This window comes from Coloeus monedula (genome assembly GCF_965178545.1).
Source record: "Coloeus monedula genome assembly, chromosome: 2".
Lineage (NCBI taxonomy): Eukaryota > Metazoa > Chordata > Aves > Passeriformes > Corvidae > Coloeus > Coloeus monedula.
In genome coordinates, this window is record NC_138782.1 from 95,244,840 (window position 1) to 95,267,088 (window position 22,249).

A 22,249-nucleotide genomic window follows, 5' to 3' on the forward strand; every position below is an offset into this window, starting at 1 on the left:
TTTCTCTCACTTAACACTAATGTAAACTAGGAGTAATTGCAACAATGTCAAGTAAAACAGCTGTTGGGGAAGGCTAAAGCATAAAGTGATTGAGCACTTCATAAAACTATATTTGCCATGATAGATAGTACATTGCATGACATTAGGTTAAAGGAAAACCTAGAAAAAATATTTACAAAAGTTAATCAAATAACGGTCTACTAATAATTGGCTTTATAGAAACATTTGAATACATGAGGCTGGCTTCTTTCTATGCCAAATCCTTTTTAATGAAAGAAAGTCCTCCCTCTCATCTTACCCTTTCTTTTGAAAAATCTGGGCTGAAATGCAAGCCACAGGGAAATTGTATCTCAGGTTCTGATAAATTAGCCTTTTTCTAACCAATAGACCACATTTTTCTAGAAGACTAAGTCTTCAGTGATGCACCATCTTCATCCTTTAAGGAGAAAAATACAATAGATAGTAGGAAGCCCCAGGCCAAAGAGATCATCCCATAAATAAATATTTGAATTTGTTAACTGATTGTATCTTTAGTATTAAACGGCAGTTGAGAGAGAAGTCACGAAAACGAGAAAAACTACTAATGTTTTCTATTTTAAAGATTTTCAGAGATCTTCTGGAGCCACACTTACATCCATTATGGACTAAAATGAGCTACCAAAGTTAAAATGTCCTGTCCTTCAGGGGTGCTCACGCTTGTTATTCCTTTTGGCCTGAGTAGGAATTTTGAGCCTATAGCACCTTTGAGCATCACATAAGTTTTATTCAAATGGTTACATTTTAGGCACTCAAATCTGAAGAAAAAAAAGGCTGTTTAGTTTAATCTTATGAAAACGTGTGACTTTCAGCACTTTGGATTCACATCTTAGAAGCATGTCTGTACTTAGAAAAGTAATGTGGGCTCTCCCCAAATCAATCTGAAGTTCCATAATAAACGTAGAACTTACTACAAGTGGATTTGAAGATAAAGAAGTGCAAAGTAATGCCAGAATATCACTAGTGCATAAGTAAGCATTCCTTGTACGAGTCAGTCATTTATAGAAAGAGGATATAAATAAATGATGTTTGAGACTCTTTCAAATGCTTAGATTTCTCTATATGATACATTTTAGAACATTTCACAGCATCTAAAATATATAAAAATAAATATCTACATTATTTACAAAGTATGATACAATCCAATCTTTAAAAAGAATTGTAAAGACATGTTCTTTAGCTCATACTGAGGTAAGTAGGTTTCTGTAAGACTGAGAAGAAAGAGGATAGGCAGTTATTTTGAAGGAATCCCTTTGTCCAGGTGTAGTCTGTACCACAGCTTAAAGCACATGACACTCTCTGGCAGTTGTAGTGTGTTGAGCCAAAATCATCCTTGCTGTAACTCCATCGAAGTAAGTTTAGTTATGCTAGGGACGAATTCAACCCACTCTGCATTCTCTGTTTTGATAGTGTCTTCTGCAGAAACCCTCATGGCTTCATCTATGTTTGAAGTCATGTTCATCCCTGGTATGTGGAGATGCAGTTCCGCTGATTTCAATGGGCTGAGCATAGCTGGGATATCTGTAGATAAAATAAAGATTTTAAGATCATTTCACTGTTTGTATCAGGTGGCTGACTAACTCACTTACTGATTGTCTCTCTCTGGACACTATGCAGGTGGTAATTTATTAACAAAATGGTCTTTCAGAAAATGTTTCAAATTGCATTTGAAAATTTTAAGTGAAAACTTCTTGACTGAAGACTAAGGGCATTTCTGATGCATAAATCTTGATTTTTTTACTTTACAACATTTTCATATGTTCTACTACTTACTAATATGCACTACTTAGTAAATTGTCCTGTGGTTCCTTATCCAGATGCCCCTCTGACCAGCAGAGTGCCACAGCTTCCTGTTTACAAGTCAGTCATGGAATCATCAATAGTTTGGGTTGAAAGAGACATTTAAAGACCATCTAGTCCAACTCCCCTGCCATGAGCAGAGGACAGAGAGAAGAGAATGATGATAAATGAAAAGCAAAGGGTAGAATATAATTTACAGCCACACTGTCATATTTGTTTCATATTTGTAACTTTGCTTGTGCCATACATAAAGGAATGGCAATACTACTGAATTCAGGCAAAAAACTCCATTCCTTCTACAGTAAGTGAAAAGTGGCTTCCCAGCTGCTCCTGAACACATGCAATAGCCTACCTAACAGGAAAAAGAACAGAAAACGTTGGAAAATAAATTAATATGAATTTCTTATTTGATCAGCCTAACTCACACCAGAATGCATGCTAAGCAGATGATTTGAAGTAGTAGTTTATCATCAGGTAGTTTAATCTGTACAACCAATTTTGTAAAATATTTGTTATAAAATATACCACAACTACAGATAATTAGATCAGAGTAGAATACAGCTGTTTATAAACACAGTCCAATGATAGAGAAAATGATTTTCATACTTTCAGGTACTTGTTCTTTGTTTACTTAGGAGTCTAAAAGAAGTAGGGATCCAAAGAAAATATTCGTATAAAATATGATTGCTTTATTGTCTCCCTATCTGCAACACAACTTTTGAAATAAATGTGATTAAATTTTCTTTCATCAATATATAATCAAAGTTATGGCATATTCTATAAAATATTTATTTTAATTTTCTTACAATCAGTTCCTAATTTTAAACACCCTTCTCTCTTTGTGCTCAGATCCCAATATTGATGTATGCACAATTAGAATTCACTTCTGTGGGATCAAAAGGCATAGGGACCAGATACTAACAGTGGGTAATAGATGCAGTACCATTTGATGGAATTGTGTTTATGTTGGTCAATACAACGTGTTCTGAAAGTTTTGAAACGTTATCAAAATTGCTGATCTGAGTGGTCAAGGATTTCCGACTCTCTGTACTGGCACGACCTCTGGTGAACCGTTCGTCATGGTGGCTGCGAATGCCAAAGATGCAACAGGAAAATGCTGCTTTAAATTCTTCTCTAAATTTCCCTGTCAACCACAAAAATGACTCATGAAAATAATTGTACTATAAACCGCACTTCATCAAACTTTATAGATTCGGATATAAAGGAGTTATCTAAAGCAAAATTAATGCAAACCACCCAGATGCTCTTCTAATGCAGAAGTAGAAAATCACAGTTTAATCATCTTGGAGAAAGACAGAAAAAAGATAACCTTTCTAAGAAGATATGTGAAGTGTGATGTGAAGACTGAATTTTTCTTGGCTAGACAGAATGGACAGACTAGAACGATTAATGAAATCAAGTCATAGATAGTCTGCTGATTAATTACATATGTAACAAAAAAAATAATTGAGCAAATATAGGCTTCAATGATTGAATCTTTACTTGACATGTGAAATGAGAGAGCATGGCTAATTTGTGTTTCATCATTAACAGATTTTAAAAGGAGATTCACAATGTTTGAGAGTCCCATGCTTTTGGGGCTCAGAGGAAATTGTACAGATCATTCTCATACTACACACCACAAAAAACTAAAGTGGGCCAATATGTAGTGAGGATCAATAGGTTTTGCCTCCCTGTATTTAGCTGCAATACTACCATTTCAGGTTCTGATTCTGCTCTCCAAGCCAAATGACACAAACTAAGACAAATCTATGCTAGTGAGGAAGCAGCATCCTGGCTGATTCTTTGAAGTTGAACCTAGGTGGCACAGTCTGGTCATGCAAGTACTATGAAAAAATCACAGCCTCCAAATCCCAGTACCTGCATATAACATGCCTGTTGGGGACAGCCCCTGGACAGTGCTACCTGCCAGACAGCATCTAGGGAGTGTTTAGAGGAATGGTAATTGTTTCACATCAAAATCATGCCAGGAACTTCTCTATCACATTAATGTCATGGACAGTCACACTCTAGCACTTGGACTCAGGCCCTGGCAATGTCTAGGTTACTTATAAGTAGATAGCCTGAAGGTAATGAGATACTTCAGGCAACTTCTTCTAGGAAGAGGATCTAGCTCTGACTGGAGGAGCTGATCTGATGTTACACAGTCATTAATCTTTGCTATGGCTCATTACATTCAAATTATACATTAAACTTGAATTCTAGGTAACTGTAACTTACCACTGAGGAAGTTATAAATAATAGGATTGGCTGCACTGTTTGCATATACAAGCCAGTGTGAGAACATGAACCAGGCGTATACAGTTTCTCTGTCATCAGCATGATTAAACATCCCCAAAACCCTACAGAAAGAGAAAAGCAAACCTGAAAGATGGCAAATTTAGAGTTAATTTTAAAAGATTTTACAACTGCTAGCCTAATTTTATCTCTAATGACCTATTTACAGTACCACAGAAAGGCTGATTCAGCAGTGCTCTCTTACTTGAGAGAATGAAATCCTTTCCCCATTCCTCAGCCTTCTGTCTTGGTGGTTTAGCACAACAGAGACTTTACTTTGCTATGGTGAAGGTGCACAACTTTTCTACCAAGTAACCAAAGTCATCTGGTGTCAGATAAGCCAAGAAAAGACAGGAAAAGTTGCTTTTGATGTACTCATGTCACTGAGGTTCCTGGCTCTAGGCCCACTCTCCTGTACACTCTCTAGACCATTCTCCAAATCTCTCTGGAATTGAAAAGGCATTGAACAAACCTGAGACCACTGTAGCAGCTTCTGTCCTCCAGGGAAAACTGCATTTCCCAGACTCTTTACACATTACGTCTGCTTTTAAGTGAAAATCTAACTCCAGGCCTACTCTGCTATTGTTGCTGAGGCAGTCTGTGTATTTCCTCTGTTTCAGGTTATAGGTGCCCTGAACCATCTTCTGGAAATAGTTTGCTCCCTACATTTTCTATGAAGGGACTTGAGAATGAAAAGTATTTAAATTAGGCCTCAGGAAAGGGCCAGAATTGAGTGAAATGTATTTAAGCCTTGAAACTATCCCTTAAAAACGAAAACGTTTCAATAACATTCCAATTAAAAAAACACGAATAACATGCTCATTATTTTTTAGGATGTTCAAATCTTCTGCTATATAAAAACTAAGAGTGTACACAATTATGTACCAAATTAACAGAGCGAAAAGGGTAAAAAAAACCAGAATACAGCTTCATAGGACCAACTGAAGGGTTAGCCTAAGGCCTCAAAACTTTACATGAGTAGCTTAGGTTTGAACTCAGGATTTCACAGTCCTTGGAGCCAAGCCACAATACTACACTCTGCTGCTAACCTTCAGCTGCTGCTTTAGGTGACTACACTTCCATGGGGGCATTTACAGCAAACAAGCTGTAATCCCATGTAAATGATGAGGTTTAATGAGGAGATAGGCTAGATCATTTTCATGAGGAAGATCTTGCAAATAAGAGTTCCATAATCTGGCCTCTAGTTTAAGTACTATGGATAGGTGATATATAATATTTTCTTGCAATTGTATGCTTATTTTCCACTTCTTTATCATGCAGTAGGTAAACTTATCCTTCAAAAGTATCTTCCAGAATAAAAGAAATCTTGTAACAGAGGATTGGTTTTAGACAGAAAGCTTTAACTAAGTGTTTATATTTGGGGATAAACTTTACCTTTTCAAGACATTGAGGATGCTAATTGGTAGATAGCAAAGTGCAAAAACCAGAAGGACAACCATTAGCATACGTGCTGTTTTCCTTCTTGCACGAATCTGTTTTATTTCAGCTGCCACAGCACTAATCTTTGACTTTGTTGATTGTCCCAGACCTCGGGGCTGTGCTGAGGGCTGCTGAGGCTTCCATTTCTTCTGAACAACAGAAGAAGTACCTGGGATCTAAGGAAGACAAAATAAGGGGCATTTTGAAAAACATTTTTAAAAACTGATTTTGTCTGTAGATATAACAAGAAAAACAGACACGTTGACATACACAGTGTAAGCTCACAGGGATAAAAAGGATTTTTTAAATTAAATTGATTGATGTAGCTGCAAGAAACAAACCAAATTTCAGACACACTAGAGGGACTGCATAAAAAATTGTTTTATACACAGGTATCAACAGATGTCCTCAAATTTTCTTTCATTCCACATACCTTGCCTTGCTTGTATCTTCAGACTATCAAAATTGCCAACCCTATTGCTGCAAATTATGTTGCTATAAAGTTCTACATTAAAAGTTTTGTTGTATAGCAGAGTTTTTCCCATTAATATGCTGCTAATATAAGATACTAAACAGTTTTTCAGTACTGGAAAACAAGGATTTAAAGCCTACTTAGCTTTAAATGCTATAAAACTTCCATACATGCAACCTAAATGACAGTGAAGTAGCTAAAGAAATCACAACTGAAGTGTGGATCTCTCTGCAAAGTTCTTCAAAACTGAGGGAAATAATGGAAAAGTGCCAAGACACAGTAAGAATTAGATTAGTCAAAGACATGTTGCAATGAGTATGTGTAGCAGCATGCTATTAAAAAAAATTGGTTTTTGTTTTCTGTGCCCTCACAAAAGACAAGCTAAGTAAAACAATTTTGCTTCAGTTCTTCTAAATTACTTCCTGCCTGCAGTGAAATGTGAAAGACTGCAGATGTCAAGGACTTTCTCAGAGAATTCTATTACTATTACATCTAAAATGTTTTCAGTGTCATACAGTGTGAAAACCTTTTGGCTAGAAATACAGTTTTATTTATGTGTAGTACAATTGTGTGTGGGGTGACTAATCTCATATGAAATATTTCATGTTCAAAAGTATCTGGAAAGTTCACATTGTCTATTGAAACATTTAAAAAAAAAAAGGGCTTATCCACACAAACTGATCAGAAAAGGATGAAATTTTTGATGTTTATTTCAGAAAAATAAAAGTAAGCTAAAAAGCATGCACATTCAGAATTGTTCTAGAAAAGCTACTATTGTTGGGGTTTTGGTGGGATTTTGTGGGGTTTGTTTTGTTTTGTTGTTGTTTTTTGTTTGTTTGTTTTTGTTTTTTTTCCTTGTTGTTTGTTTTGTGGGTTTGGTCTATTTATTTATTTGTTGGGGCGGGGGTTGGGTTGGTGTGACTATCTTCCTTGCATAGACAAGCCCTTAGTTCAGCATTTATGTGAAACATCAAATCTGATTTACAACTATTAGAACATTTTGGCAAAATTGCTTTGTAATGGGCAGGAAATCAATGAAGCAAAAGTGGGGATAAGTTATAACATTTAGTTTTTCTTCTGTATCTGTGGACTTAAAACCACTCAGCCCTTGCACTTCTTCTGTGGGTTCCCACGCATTCAGCTGAAATCAGCACCTGTCAGCTTCATAATTGCACGTGTGTCCTACTGCAAGGGATTTACCCTATTAAGCTGTGGGGTGTAGCAGAGAAGTGATAGAATGAGAGGAAATGGTCTCAAGTTGTGCCAGGGGAGGTTTGGATTGGATATAAGGAAAAATTTCTTCACAGAAAAGGTTGTCAAGCCTTGGAACAGGCTGCCCAGGGAAGTGGTTGAGTCACCATTCCCAAAGGTGTTTAAAAGGTGAGTAGATGTGGCACTTAGGGACATGGTGTAGTGGTGGACTTGGCAGTGTTAGGTCTATGGTTGGATTCAATGATCTTAAGGGTCTTTTTCAAGATAAGTGTTTCTATGATTCTGTATGTACAAGTATACACAAGTGTACACATGGGACCATAATGCATATATTTGCTTGTTGGTAATGAATCAGTCACAGAGATACTTTTGAAGCATTTGTGTAATTCCAATGTTTTACAAAAAGCTGTTTTACTATTAGCTGTGAATAAACAAGTACTACAATTTAGAGTTTCTTATGCACCTTTTCTCTATCCCCTCAGATAATTATTAAGGGGTTTATAACCAAAGAAAATTTCTCAAATGTAGTATCAACTTGCAAAGATTGGAAGGGCATACTTCAACTACCAAAATGAAAATGGATAGAGTTCCTAGTTATTAATACAGTGGGTTTTAGTGTCAGTGCATCTGGACATCATTAAATTGAAGCATACTTGGAACTTGATAATACAAATTATGTATCAACATAAGTCCATTCAGTTCTATTTGTTCAGAAGTTGTTTCTAATCTACTTAAAATCTTCACAAGAACATAGACTTCTAAATCACTGCTTCCTTGCTAATAATTAAATTACCAAAACTTCTAGTATTTTTTTTGCATGATTGTTCTTGTCTTTATAAAGGTGAATCGTTAATTCAAAGATCTGCTTGAATTACACAGTGAGAAATTTTAGGAGCTCTTACACAAAGTATGGTAACAATAACTTGTAAATCAATCATCCAATTTTCATCTGAAAATTTGCATATGCAACACATTATATTTTAAAGAAGAACCTTTAGAAAAAATGTAGGGCATAGAAAGCATCTACTGTTTGTTGTGTTTTTTCTATCATATGCATCTTAAAATTTCATTGTACCTTGAACTAGGATCACTACATTTAACTGAAGTTCTGGTAAACAGCATGATTTTTTAATTGAAACTGTTACCAAAGAATACACTTAGAGCACCGCATTCATTTGTGCTACATGACTGATTACAGGACACCTGCTGCACTTAGAAAAGTGCCTGATGCCTGCAGCCAAGTCACAGTTGATAATAGATGTGCAGTGGTTTTAATTTCACTTAGTGCAGCCTCTTATACATAGTGCTATCATCTATGCCAGGCAGAGAGACATCTGCAATTTGGCACCACTGATAGTACTAAGCCTGCAGTAGAATTTCTCTTTTCACCACTGAAAAATAAAGGATCATCCTAACCTTGTCAGCATGCAAGACAAATAGGGAGAAGAAACCTTGTGAAGAACAAATAGACCAGCTAAAACAACTGGGGAGTGGAAGTGTGGGGGGGGACCCAAAAAAGGTTGGTTTTCAGTCATTCAACTTCTGCTCTGCATCTGAGCCAGCATTTTCAAGCTCAGGGTAGGTTAAGAACAACTGCTTTGCATTAACTTAGTTAATTAAGAGCTTGACAGGGTAGGCAGACTGTAAAGAAGGTACAGAAGAGAAGGTTAAGAGGGATTCTGGTGGTAAAGTCATTGGGTGATACAGGACGGATTCAGCAAGGCAGAACATATTAGAGCTATGTTAGACTGAACTTAATTACAAAACTAAGCAAGAAATCCTTTGTTCTAGAGAAGAGTCCCCTCAAACTGTAAAGGTTAAATTTTATCTCCGAGCTATCTTGTTATTTAATCTTAGCAATCTAAGAAATTAAAAGCAAAAAAAATAATTTAAAGCTGACGAGCACGATAAAGAGAAATTTTCGTTTAACCTAATCTGATTAGAAGTGACAATAATTGTCGCTGTTATGACTTATGGATGATAACAAAAAGCCTTAAAGTGGATTTGGTATTTCCTGTATATGAGTTACCTGCAAGAGATCTATTCTGTCAGTATAAGATCTGATTTTTAATTTTATCATATATATATTTAGAAATCTAAAGTCTATTTGTGATTTCTCTGAGGAATCAGTTTGAACTGCATAAAAAATGTTGATGGGGCAGGTATTATCCCCTGCCCAGAACAGCCTCAAATTTGGATAGTATCAGACATAATGGTGAGAGAGAAATTATTCATGCCTGCATGTTGATGGAAATATCAGCCACTGTTAGAGCCACTTGAGAGGGAATATCTTGCATCATTTCTTCAGCAGGAGGAGTTTATTGTCCTTTACAGAATGACAGGGCAGCTGGTGGTGGACTACAGCTATACATAAATCCTGGACAAAGCAGAAGACAGCAGAGAGTACCATAGAGTGGTGCATGTCAGCTTACAGTTCACACCCACAAAATAATTTTGAAAGATTCCTGGAAAAAACTACATCTTTTTTGCCACTTAAAATCAAAGGTTCTTTGTCTGTTTGACTGCTTGGTGGGTGTTTTTGTTTGTTTTGTTTTGTATTCCTGTTTTCTTTCCTGTATTTTTAATTTGAAGCTTGAAAAAAACAGATGTTCACATTAAAAGTTGTGTCAATTATTTGTCATAAATTCATATCGAATGTTACTGATAACAGGCAGCTTCACATCAGGCAGTTCCAGTCTCCCAGTTGTGACAGTTGGACCTTCTAGTTTAAATTTTGTTCATATTGGACCTGCCTTACCTGAGTAAGAAAAATAAAAATAAAAATAACAAAATGAGGTGGTCAATCTTAAATTTTGACTGCTAGAGGAGATTTTAGCAGTATAAATAAGGTCACTGAAGGTATTTTGGTAAGCATCAGATACAGTGGGGGAGATCTTTCTTCTACCTATATCCAACTTTGCTGTTGCCTTTTGCTTCCTTTCTCTCTAAGGGAAAGTCCTTCATAGACAAGAGCAAGGGGTTTACATTCTGACTGCCTTTTCAATACATCTGAATGCCTATCCAAGGTGGCCGTATACCAGCACGGATGTAAAAATCAAAGTCCTAAGTGACAACATGGGGTTTATAAAGAAAGAGGTTGTACATGGGAATCTACACAAAGGTGAAGGAGCAAGTAAATAGAGCCAGTGCTAAGTGACTTACCTGGCGACACCACAGCTTTCGGAATATCTGCAAATAGGCCAACACCATAAGACACAGTGGTGCCATGTATGTCACCAGAAAAAAGCATGTGTGATACATTTTGGGGTAAACCTCAGCTGGAAAGAGATTCAAATAGGAAAGGTGCATTTAAATATACACACATTTCAAAATCACCTTAAGAAAAGTTATTCATAGAGATATGCATGTATTTTTCAACCTAATAGGATATAATGGAAGATGTACCCAATAATATCATGGTCAAGATTGCTTTTAAATCATTTCTAGATACACTCTATTAGAAACATGCTTTTTATCTCAAGGATTTCCTGTATCACATTATTGATTTCTTATCATAGTATTACTTTACGTATGAAGTCTTAAGAAATTTTACTTTTTGTTAAAACAGTGATGAATTCATTTTATCTAAAAATGAAAAATTTGTTATATAAAAATAGGTGAGCAATCATCCAATCTACCTCACCTTGACATATTTAACAGGTTATGTAATTGTCTTTAGTTTTAATTCTGCAAAGGCTGCTACGTATCCCTCAGTAAACTGCACAGTCTCTCACCTATAAAGACTGCAAATGCAAACTGCAGCACACAGGACACTGATGGGAGGAGAGACAGGCATTTCATAAATCACTCTTTGGTGGCAGAATATATGTGATTAAGACTCAGTAATTAATTATTATGATTACATTTAAAAAATAGAATCAATACATTCAAGAGCTTTAAACCTAGGACATCTCCAAGATGGTTTTTGACTCTTTAACAATAATGAGTTTGGTGCTCTAGTTTCCCACGTATCTCTTTTCAAAAGACTACTTATGAATGTTATTTGCTTAGAAACAACCATCTCAAAAGTGCTGTGAGTGTATTCAGTTTTAAGAATGTTGGATCTTAAGCTCCATCAGTAGTTTATACCAGAATGTGCAGTGCCTGAAAACTTGTCTTCTCTTTTGTAACATTAAAGGTAGTTTGCTATTATCAATTGTTGGTATTAATTAAACTTAACATCTATGGATGGCCTCAGAAAAGGAATGAACATTATGGAGAGTAAAAATAAATAGAAGAAGAAAAACTGCACTCCATGAGCAGTTAAACTGCAAGATAATCCTAGGCATTGCATCTTGGCTAGAGTAAAGAAGGAAAGTTTATGTTAATTTCCAGAATTTCCAAATGTTTCAGAATTATAAGATCTACAAGCGAAATTCTGTACTGATTGTTTTAATTAAAAAAAAAAAAATACAGAAGAAAAGAAAAAATATGGTTACGTGAGATCAAAACTTTGGTGCATCAAAATTATTTTCTGCCTGCTATAGTGACTGGGACTGTGGACCCTATCAAAGAAGAGCATGCCAGGAGAATCTCTGAGAGTTTAATCAGACAAGGATATACAAAGACTTTCCCCATAACTCTCATAGCAGGGAGGAGAACACCATCATGTTAATTCCAGGCTCACTCTCAAATGCAGACTTGCGTAATCTCACACTTGTCATTGGACCTGAAAGTGCCAGCTGGTTCACCAGTCAGAAAAACTTCAGGATCAGGGAGATGGAAACTTGCTACAGCAAAATCCAGCCAATGTTCATTCCCACCAAAGGTAATAGAGATGCTGCCACTGACATTTGATAGTTTTGATGGGTCAAGGTTAAAAAATTCAGATAAGTATTTGACTTCTTACTTACTCTAAGATCCTGTAGCAAACCAGCTTACCAACTCCTAACTAGCCGCTGCAGCTACTAGCTCTTGTCAGTGTTCCTGGGGAGCCAGACCATTTGGGGCAGGTATTTTATAATTGGTGTTAACCTGAGATCATATGTTGATTGATGATCTCAAAATTGCTTCTGCATTCCAGTAAATGCAGCCTCACAACAGTCCTGTTAGCCAGGGAAATACCAACATGCATGCTTCACAGGTGGAGAGATTTAGGAGAAACTGGAGTAATGTGACTTACTGGGATCACAGGAGGTCAGAATTGAAAGTACATTCTTTCTGCTCAGGAGGAGGTGCCACCTGCCTCATCAGTACTCTGCTGGCAGCCAGACCCCTTTCAGGTAGGACGGTACATATTTAAAAGGCCATCTGGAGTTTATGACTTCCAATTTAGCATTCCAAGTAAAGTGAAACATTAAATGAGCCTAGCTATCTACAAAGAACTAAGGACCAGGTTGGAGGAAGATCCTAACACTTGCCTTTGAAGTTTAGCCACCTGGAAAGTGCCAGCTGCTAAACATCAAAGGAAACCTGTCCCCTCCTCCACCCAGGGCAAAGCCCTTTGCAGAACTTTTCCCTAAGAAGCATGACTCTGTTTAGCTTCTCAAGCCAAAGAAAAGCTTTAAAGCTGTTTGACAATCACAGCAGCAAGAAGGAGGAGGGCTGGCTAAGGATACCATTCATTTATCAAGTGAGTTCCAGGCTCCTTGAATGCAAACATCAATCAGTCTGTGGTCCTGCCTGATTGGGATGGATGAAACTCTTACTGCCAAGCAGAAGAGGAGAAAAGTGTCCTTGCCTTCCATGGTCATGAAACAGACTTCAGGACAGGGGAAGATTGTTCTTAGCTGGAGTAACCACCTCTTTAAGAATAAAACAGTGACTCTCATGTCTCTGGCTGCTGTTGTATTGAAAAGAGAGAATAAAACATAAAGCAAACAGGTGTTCATAGGGGTTGGACTGGGTTCAGATCAGCATTCCTACTCAGCTTCATTCATAAACTATAATTACCTGATAAAGGATCAGTAGGTTAAAACAAGCTTTCTTCTGTCTACTGCAGACAGTAAATTTTTTTTTAAATTTCTTAAAATTTTCTAAAGCTCTCTTCTCCACACTGTCTTCCAGTCCCAGCCTGGCATTGGTAGATTGAAACTACAACTTCTGGATTTTTGCCAAAATTTTACTATATTTGTGTAAATACATATATACATACATGCATACATATATTTATTTAATCAAACTGAAATAAGCAGACTCAAAACATTTTGATATGTCTAGAAAATGAAACAGTCCCTTAAGCCACAGGTGCTTAACGAAATTGGTACTCATGACAGCTTTCTTAAGAGTAGGGAAAAACAAGACTATCAAGTTTGTTGAGCGTCAGTAGAGTTCCCAGGTTCCCTAGTCTCAGGAAGATACCTGTGAGGTTTTGGAGTTACTAATATGGAGAAGCAATGCAACTAAAAGTGTATATTTTTAAGATAAAGCTTAATAATTAGGGATGTTAGGAAGTGGGTGCCCACAGCAGAGAAAAATCAACCACACAATGGAGTGCTTCCAAACTAAGTTCCTATGTCAGAGTACTTACGGTTAGGTAATACTAAAATTACATCTTGAAACCTGATATATTGTGCTTGAGTTATCAACTTACAATAACACCAAGCATAATTTTAGTATTAGAAATATTCTGACTTCTTTCTGCATAAAAATATCCCATGAGTTTTTCAGTAAACTCTGAACACTTTGATAAACAGGATGTATAAAGCTTCTTGTAGTACTGCAACTTCCAGCTATTTGTTTTCCAGAATTAAGACAATGTGTTTTTGTACTATTGTATGAGTAGTCTAAGACAAAATGGAACACAGAGTCTTCCCTTTGTTTCCATTCAAGCATGTAGTTTTGGGAAAGGATTATCTCCATATTCTTTTCATCATTTGCAAAGGGCTTGGCTAATGCACTTTGGCTAACACTCTCTTCTTGAACAGCTCTAAGACAATGTACTTAGCTGACTTGGACACATGGTGAACTCATTTTAATAAACTTTTCTTTTATTTTGGCACTTTATCATCAAATTCAGCACATAGCAATTACAGGCTATTACAGAACTGTGGCCAACTCTGGCTCCTTAAGTGAGCCTGCATAGGTCACATGTTGGATCCTTCTGCATTCCCAAATAAAATATTGTTATTAGACAGTACTCAAGATGAAAAACTCTTAGCCTAGAATTGGCAATGAATTTTACATTCAGGAATGCCAGAAGCAATTATAAAGAAATTGAGCCCAGTTTTAGGCTGAACTATTGCTCCATTTGCAGTCACTGGCAGTTCTCCAAGAGCACACTCAAATCTTATTAGTCAGGGTGGCGACTATTTGTTCACCATTAAGGAGCCCAAGTGTCACAGTGCTTATCAGACCTTCCCTCCAGACACTCATCAGATTTTTATGGTCTTCAGCATGTAGTCCTAAGTCTGTGTAGGGTACACTGTTCTCTCCTGCTTTGGCATCTCTGACATCTTCCTGGACATGGCTTCCAGTTAGTCCTCCATAGCACTTCATGTTTCAGTGGCCCTGGGGTCCCAGAATTAAAAGAGACTTCCAAAACACTTTGGAAAGTCTCATTAAGCATCCTCTTTTTGCAGTGCCAATCTTGAATATTCACGTTTTACATCCTTGGAACATATGGTGTACATGATATTCTGCAAAGATTTTATCAGATGTACTCTAATTTTAGACAACATTAATTATATGCAGCTCTAAACAAAGCAATAAACACCCAAATACAATCCCTTTTTCTAAATTGACTCTCTTATAGGACGTTCTCAGGGTCTCTTGAGTGTGGGCAACATCTACATCTCCACTTTCTCTTTTCAAATACAGGTTATTTGTAGCAGCATGAATTTTTTTCTCCTTCAGCATCCTCCTAGTTAGCTCTTTCTTTGACCCTCTATATTTGCATAGTCAAAAAAGGCAAAACAAAATCCAACAAAAATGCAACTATTTTCTTTAAAAATATTAGCTCTTTATTTCTTCTTCTGGCTTTAAGACTCACCAGTCTTTTCAAAATGCTGCCTTGTTACCATGTTCTTTTGTCCTTTTTGGGGGCCTTTGTGATTTCAAACCCTATTTTTCAGTAGAAAAACTGCATATTCTATGCTTTGGCCTAACTCAGAGTCCTTAGATACTTTCAACAGAATGGAAACTATTTTTTATTGATGCTCAGTTCTCTATAGTCTGAAAGGGATGTGTGTATATATGTATACGTATATATATTATCCTCATTGATAAAATATGGTTAACTCTACTTCTACTAAGCAATTCCATGATTTTGAGAAATCTACTTGTAACTTAATGCATATAAAGATTCTTCTTTCAAGTTACTGTGATAAGCTATTATTAGAACATGGAGATTTTTTTAAGGATATCTGAAATGCACCAGCAGAATAACTAGCAGTGCCATTATAACTAGCATTGCCATTACTCATCAAAGAACTATTCACTAAAAGAAGAATTATTCATTAAAAAGGCAGCAAGATAAAAATAAGATTGTTATCTTTCAGTGGAGCGAAAACTTCCAATTTCAGAAAACTTTTTGATATAAAATTATTTTTTTCATGTCTAAATAATAATTTTAAAAAATTGGAGCGTTTGAACTTCCTTTCTGAAGCCACACACAAAAAAATTGATTCTATATGTACCTTGTTATAACCCTCTCTGTCTCTCCAAACATCCAAGTGAAAGTTCACATCATAACCTGAAGACCAGTAGATTTAAGTTTAGACTAATACGCTCCATAGGAGTAGAGTCTTGCAAGCACATGGGAGTTTGGGTTGGTTGGTTTTTGTGGGTTTTTTTTATAGAGTGGGTGCTTCCCCTCAGGCATATCTTTGGACTGCAACTACTTCAGCACAACTGAACAAGAGATACTCTTTAAAATAGTTCTAAGCCAACTGCAGACTCTGTAGTTCAAAAGCAGCACTTTCCCATTGGGAATCAAAAAGTGGCCAATACAGATCTGGAAATTCTGAGATTAAGTTCCCTGACGAAATGCTCTCTTGACTTCCTAATTAATTAACCACATCATTTCCTAGGTTGAGATTAAAAGAATCTTTGCTGCAGAATTAACCCTGAAGTGATGAAGGCATGAGTAATTGGTTCTGTGCCAAAATGAGTGGACAAAAACTGTACTTGGAATGAATGCTGTGAAAGAAAATAGTCACATAACTACTGCAGTATCCTGCAGCAGATAGGGATACAAAATTGGTCACAGATGAAGAAAGAACACTAGAAGGAAGTAAAGAGCAGATTTGTCCTCTCCAATGAAAGACCAAGTACAATACAGCTTAACAGAGGCTTCCTCTAACCTAAAAACTTAAGAGCACATCTTTGTCAGCAATGAGTGCCAGCAAGCTAGTGGCCACCTCTGCCCCCCTGCCTTGTCCCAGAGGACTAACTGGGATGAAGGAGATAAAGAACAGGGAATATGATATGCAGTGTCTTCTCATTAATCCTCTGATGGCTCTGTGAAAGCTGTTAGCAGAGAAGGAACTTCCAGAGCAGCACAGGGAAGAGCCTCAGCAGTTCAGGCTGTTTGAGCTAATTTATCATGATAATTAAGTACAGGTGATCTGGTTGTATTTTATCATAATTGTTCACAGGACTGGAATCTTCTTCTACAGAGACAGCTCTGGGAGAATATCTGATTGTGTTTTAGTCATACTCAAGGCTACTAAACAGGCACCTTTTAGTTATATGTTTTGGCAAAATTGGCTTTATTTTCCTGTGTGTGAATAATGGCATTACTGATGGCCATTATATCCAGTGTCAGAATCACAGCATGTAACTCATGCACTCTGTTAGCATTGGAGGTCTGCCAAGGCCCACCAGAGTCGAGCTTTAACCATTTGGGTGGGTGGCTCATACCACTTGCTGTGAACAGAGACAAAATAGAAGTAGTTACTCCCTGGCAATCCTTACAGCTTCTTACAGCTGCATTCAGATACAGAACATGTTAGATTCAAAGCCAATCTGGAAGGGCAGGGTTACACTTCTTGTATAGACCAATTTGTAACCAATTACATTCACAAAGTTATTTAAATTATTTTACCCACGACAAGTTTGAAATTTTGGATTAACTCACTACCCCATATTGATGACATCTCTGTAAATTCTGCAATGACCTGTAATTTGCATTGAACTCCCAGGAGATGTCTATAAAGACTAGTCAAATGCCAGCAATTAGCCAAATATCAGGCAAACAGAAATCTGTTCTTGCATAGTTACTTCTTAAGGCTAAATACTTAAGTCTTTGTAAACCTGCAGTGTCCACCAGTCACAGAACTATAAAAGCATTTAAGGGTGGGAACATCCCTACCCTCTGGGAAGCATCAACATGATCAAGACACAAGTCAGCCTCATTCATTTAAACTTGATTTAAAATGTACTTTAAGTCTCAACAACACAAAAGAAATGCAGAGAAACTTCACAGAATTTGAAAAATAATACTTCCGGGAAATGTTATATAATCAAGATCATTTTGTGTTATGTATATACAACTTGACTTCATATTAACATCTCCTGGGATTTTGATTACTTTATAGCAGTACAAATTCAGCTTGTATGGTCAATGACAGACTCACCTCCCCAGTGCTCATCACACACAGTGAACAAGGTGGTTTTATTGGCTAATCCTGGGAACACACTGCTGCACTCCATAACAATAGCCTGAGGAATCATTATGATGCAGGACACAATCCAGATAATTATAATGCTGTTCCTTGCTCGCTTGGCTGTGCTTTTAAACATCAAAGGGTGACAAATTGCATACCATCGATCCAAAGCAATGCAGCTGAGGGTTAGGACAGACACAGAGACTGAAACTGTCTAAAGAAAAGGAAATATTGTGTAAATGTAAATATAGGGCTTTTTCCCAGAGTTTCAAAAATTATTTATTGTACTTTTCCCCCACAAGTTTTAAAAATTATTTGTATTTTCAACATAGTTCTTTATCTGCAATTGTCAAATAGACTTCAAGAAAAAAAAGACTCCTTTTAAAATAAATTCTTACAGAATTACAACAGATATCCTCATTTGGTGTACTCCTACTAGAATCCACAGGACAAGTCACACATTAAAATGCTAACTAAACTGAATAGCTGTAACAAAATCAAATTTTGAAATAGCAAATTTAATCAACTGGGAATTTATAAAACTTTATCTGAAAAAAAAGCTTTAAAAACATTAGACAGCAAATTTTATCTTTTTTTCTTTGTAGAAAAATTTATTTGTTGGTTTCTATGTTGTATTAACATACCAGAGCCATCATTTTGCTTTTCATTTTTCATGAGAACAATGAAACTCAGGATCTCCTGAAAAAGTCCTTGACAACAATCAGTTTAAGGTAGACTAAGACATTTTACCTTTTATTCAGGAAACAAACTTTTATAAAGCAAATAACCTAGCACTTCAGTTTTATTCTTTCAATCTGTATGCTAGGTGATCATTCACGCTTCAGATTTTCTTTCACTAGAATGGAGGTTTTGAAAAAAAAAAGTTGGGATTTTGATTGTATCAAGTAGAGCTCATAGCTGCTGGAGAACTGTTGTCCTTGACAATGTGGCTCTTTGCCCATAGAGGTATCTTCTGAAAATATAAATTGTGCTGGAGGCACAGAGCTGATGATCTATCTGCATACACTCTGAATACTGCTTAATTCTTCTGAATTTTAATGACTACAAAGCCAAGCACTTGTCATTCCAGTTTGCCCAGTCAGTTCATCCAAACACCTATTCTTAGAAAAGGTATTTGTCAATCATTTTGATGCAAATGATTTCAAAACTAGTTAAGTCCACAGGTAAATGAGTAGAAGCAATTACTGCTTAAGGCAGACGATCTGATCAACTCCCAGTGAACCTGGATACTTTGACTACTTCTGAAGAACACAAAATCAGTAAACACAAGAAATGCCCAGACTGCCTTCAGAAGTAGTATTCTCTGTCCTGGACACTTGTATAGCTGTTTATATCCACACAGAGAGAATATTAATGACTTTATTTCTATTTACAGACATTTTTATTGCTTTAAATCCCTTCTGAATCATTAAAAAAGATCACAAAAAGTAAAGAGCATCAGAAAAATGTCCCAAAAAGTGTATTGCTGAAGTCCAACAATCGGATCAAAACCAGTCCTTATTAAGCATAATCATATTCCCAAGTGGAAGAGTCTTTTAGGCCTCAGCGTGTACCCTGAGATACCTACTCAGTATCAGGTATAGACTTTCATTGGATTAGTAGTATTAGGAAGATGCTATTGTTATTTCTGGTTTCATAACATAGGTAATGTGTACACAAACACAGAAAAATAATACCTGTAGGTAGGGAATCACTTTACAGAGGGTCTGCCCAAAGAACCACGTTTCTGTGATGTCCACAACTAAAGTTGCTGGAAGACAAGTAATTGTGACCAGAATGTCAGCCAGAGAAAGATTCACTATGAAATAGTTGGTAACTGTCCGCATGTGATGATTCTTCCACACTGCAAGGCAAACTGAATTTGGAAAGACAAGTTAGTGAAATGGAAATGACTTGGGAAATGCTTTAAGAGGAAAACATTTGACTTTGCGGAATTAAGGAAATGTTTGTGTCCTTGGTTTAACACAGAATATTTGAATATGCAGTTCAGTGCAAGAACCATGTGTTTTCTTTTAGAGTGGAAACAAGAGAGTACATGTAGAGAGATTCTTGATACACAAAGAATAGCTTTCCACAGACTGCAGCATGGAAAATAATCCAAGATATAAAGCATCTTACTTTTCTGCTAGTTAATCTTCACTAACTACTCATACAACATTCTTTATTTCTCTTTCAAGCCATTGGCTCTAGTCTACAGAAATACACATCTATTTCTGTAAAAGTTTATCTGTTTTCTTATGATAGCATGATGCTTAAATCAAATTGCTACAACACAGAATCTTGTAAACTGTACCAAGTCAAATATAATTTTATAAAATATTTTGCTGGATTTAATATATCTATTGCATCTGCAGGGAATCTGTAACAATTTTCTGGGTAACTGTGATTTGAAGTAAGTTAATAAAAGTAATTTTTGCTGTATTAAATGTGTTACATTTTTGATAATGATCAAAAGCAGCATGTAGCAGGCACTTTATAAGATGTGCCTTTAAAGCTCGTTTTGTGTATTTTATGTCTCTCTTTTTCAAATTGAAAGACTTTTAGAAATGAGGCAAATCAGTCCTTTAAAATCATTACACTGAATTCATAAGCTGCTAAATTAAAAATGCCATAATTAAGTCTGAGAAAGTAGCCCAAAAGTAACTTCTAAAATAATTTCAGAAGACAAACCCTGAGTGACTGTAGCAATCGAAAGCTTTTAAATTATTCAGATCTTTAAATTAATTCACCCAAAGATCTTTAAAAAACTGATGCAAATTTTCCAGAAACACCCACAGACTTGTTGTAAGACAAGAATAAAATTCATGGCACATCAAAGGGTCTTCCCTGCAAACAATTATTCATCCATCATGCAAATCCAGATGAAGGTTCAAAGTCTCCTAATCCGTCAGGATATAGCATAATGCTTAATTTAGATATATTAAACAGATCAGAGAATGTCAAAAAATTGAGTTAAAAAGGTCCTCAAGAGGTTGCCCAAATCTAAAATGGAATCTGCCAGAGTTAAGCCACTCTTCTATAGTCATTAAACTAGCTAAAACAGCTGGAAAAAATACACAGACTTTAAGGCACATAAGCTCTTGAGATCAGATGCTTCCTTAGATCCTAAGAAGGATGATGTGCCTGAAAGCTTCTGTCTATCTTCCAGCTGTATCAGTTGATCTAATAAAATATATTACTTCATTCCACAAATCTTGTGTCTTTAGAGCACCAGAACTACAGCAAGACTACAACTAAGCAACTGTTGGCAAGTTTACATTTTAAAATGTTTCATTTGAAGACACCACACATCTCTTAAATGTGTTGCACTGTTTAATTATCTTCTCTACCAAAAAAATTCTTCTCATGTCTAATCAACTTTTATTTTGCCGCTATTTATATAACTTTTTTTTCTGCACATAGGCAGGAATGAGGAAGAGTTTTTTCCTGCAGCAATGTTTCACATATGTAAGGATTTTTGTTATGTATTTCCTCAGAACTTCAGAGCTCTTTATCTTTTATTCTTTTTTAAAATATCTTTTATTTTATTTATTTATCCTTCAGTCATTTCTAGAACATCTGCAACCATCCTTGTTGCTGCTCTTTGGACACTTTCAGACTGAACTGAACCTTTCTGGACCAAAATGGGCAGAATACTCTTTCAAGATCTTACCAGAGCTGTGGCAGGAGCTGATTGCAGTACTTCTTCATGAGGGCTATGTTTAGACTTTTAGACTAGGACATAGAGAATGGGAGAGGCTAAGTGCCTTCGCTTTCCTCTAAGACCAGGTGATTTTATTACCTATCTTTTTAAGATATAGACTTCCAAGGTTCATCTAAAACCTCTGTTGTGATGCAGCATATGTTCTTCATATATTTTAATGTGTTGCAGAGATAGCTCTGAATTCTGTAGCTTATATAAATTTAATTTTTGCTATATATGTATCATGCTCTCATAAATGCAAATGAAAACCTCTCTACAAAGATCTTCACTGTTCTTGTACTGGTTTTGAAGATTTAAAGTACCTAACAAAGTAGTTATTTCTTTAGCATTGCATGCTAATTAAAACGTAACTAATCAGAGCTTTATCACTGTCACTCGTGCATGGGGTTACCGCAATTATAGTCTGATAGTGCAGAGGCAGCACCTAACAGGGAATAATACATTGCTGCCCCTCTGGAATGTTGTTTGCAGTTGGAAATGCAGTGCTGGGGAAAAATTTTGTAATAACCATTTCACTTTCAATAATTTTAATACTTAACTCTAAAAATTTGGAGATCTGGAACTTATGGCTGGTTCTTTAAGTGCAATTCATATTCAAAGTATGGTCCTGCCTTTTATTTAGGCAAAAGTTGATATTAAGTGGCAATGTTTTTCTGTACTTTTTATTCCTTTTATCAACAGGCAAAAATTAAATAAAATGTTGTTTAAAAGTTCAGGGTT

The 22,249-nt window shown here is 36.2% G+C and overlaps 1 protein-coding gene across 1 annotated transcript in view; it reads right to left on the bottom strand.

Moving 5' to 3' along the window:
* Positions 1–1,363: 1,363 nt before the first annotated feature.
* HCRTR2 (hypocretin receptor 2) overlaps positions 1,364–22,249 on the bottom strand; it is a gene marked incomplete at both ends in the record, with an annotated part of 33,763 nt that continues 12,877 nt past the window's right edge. Inside the window, 7 exons of the mRNA XM_082277082.1 lie at positions 1,364–1,557; positions 2,780–2,980; positions 4,078–4,199; positions 5,530–5,750; positions 10,421–10,536; positions 17,776–18,019; positions 19,503–19,681. Coding sequence (XP_082133208.1) covers positions 1,364–1,557; positions 2,780–2,980; positions 4,078–4,199; positions 5,530–5,750; positions 10,421–10,536; positions 17,776–18,019; positions 19,503–19,681 — 1,277 coding nt within the window. The remainder of the gene's footprint in view (positions 1,558–2,779; positions 2,981–4,077; positions 4,200–5,529; positions 5,751–10,420; positions 10,537–17,775; positions 18,020–19,502; positions 19,682–22,249) is intronic.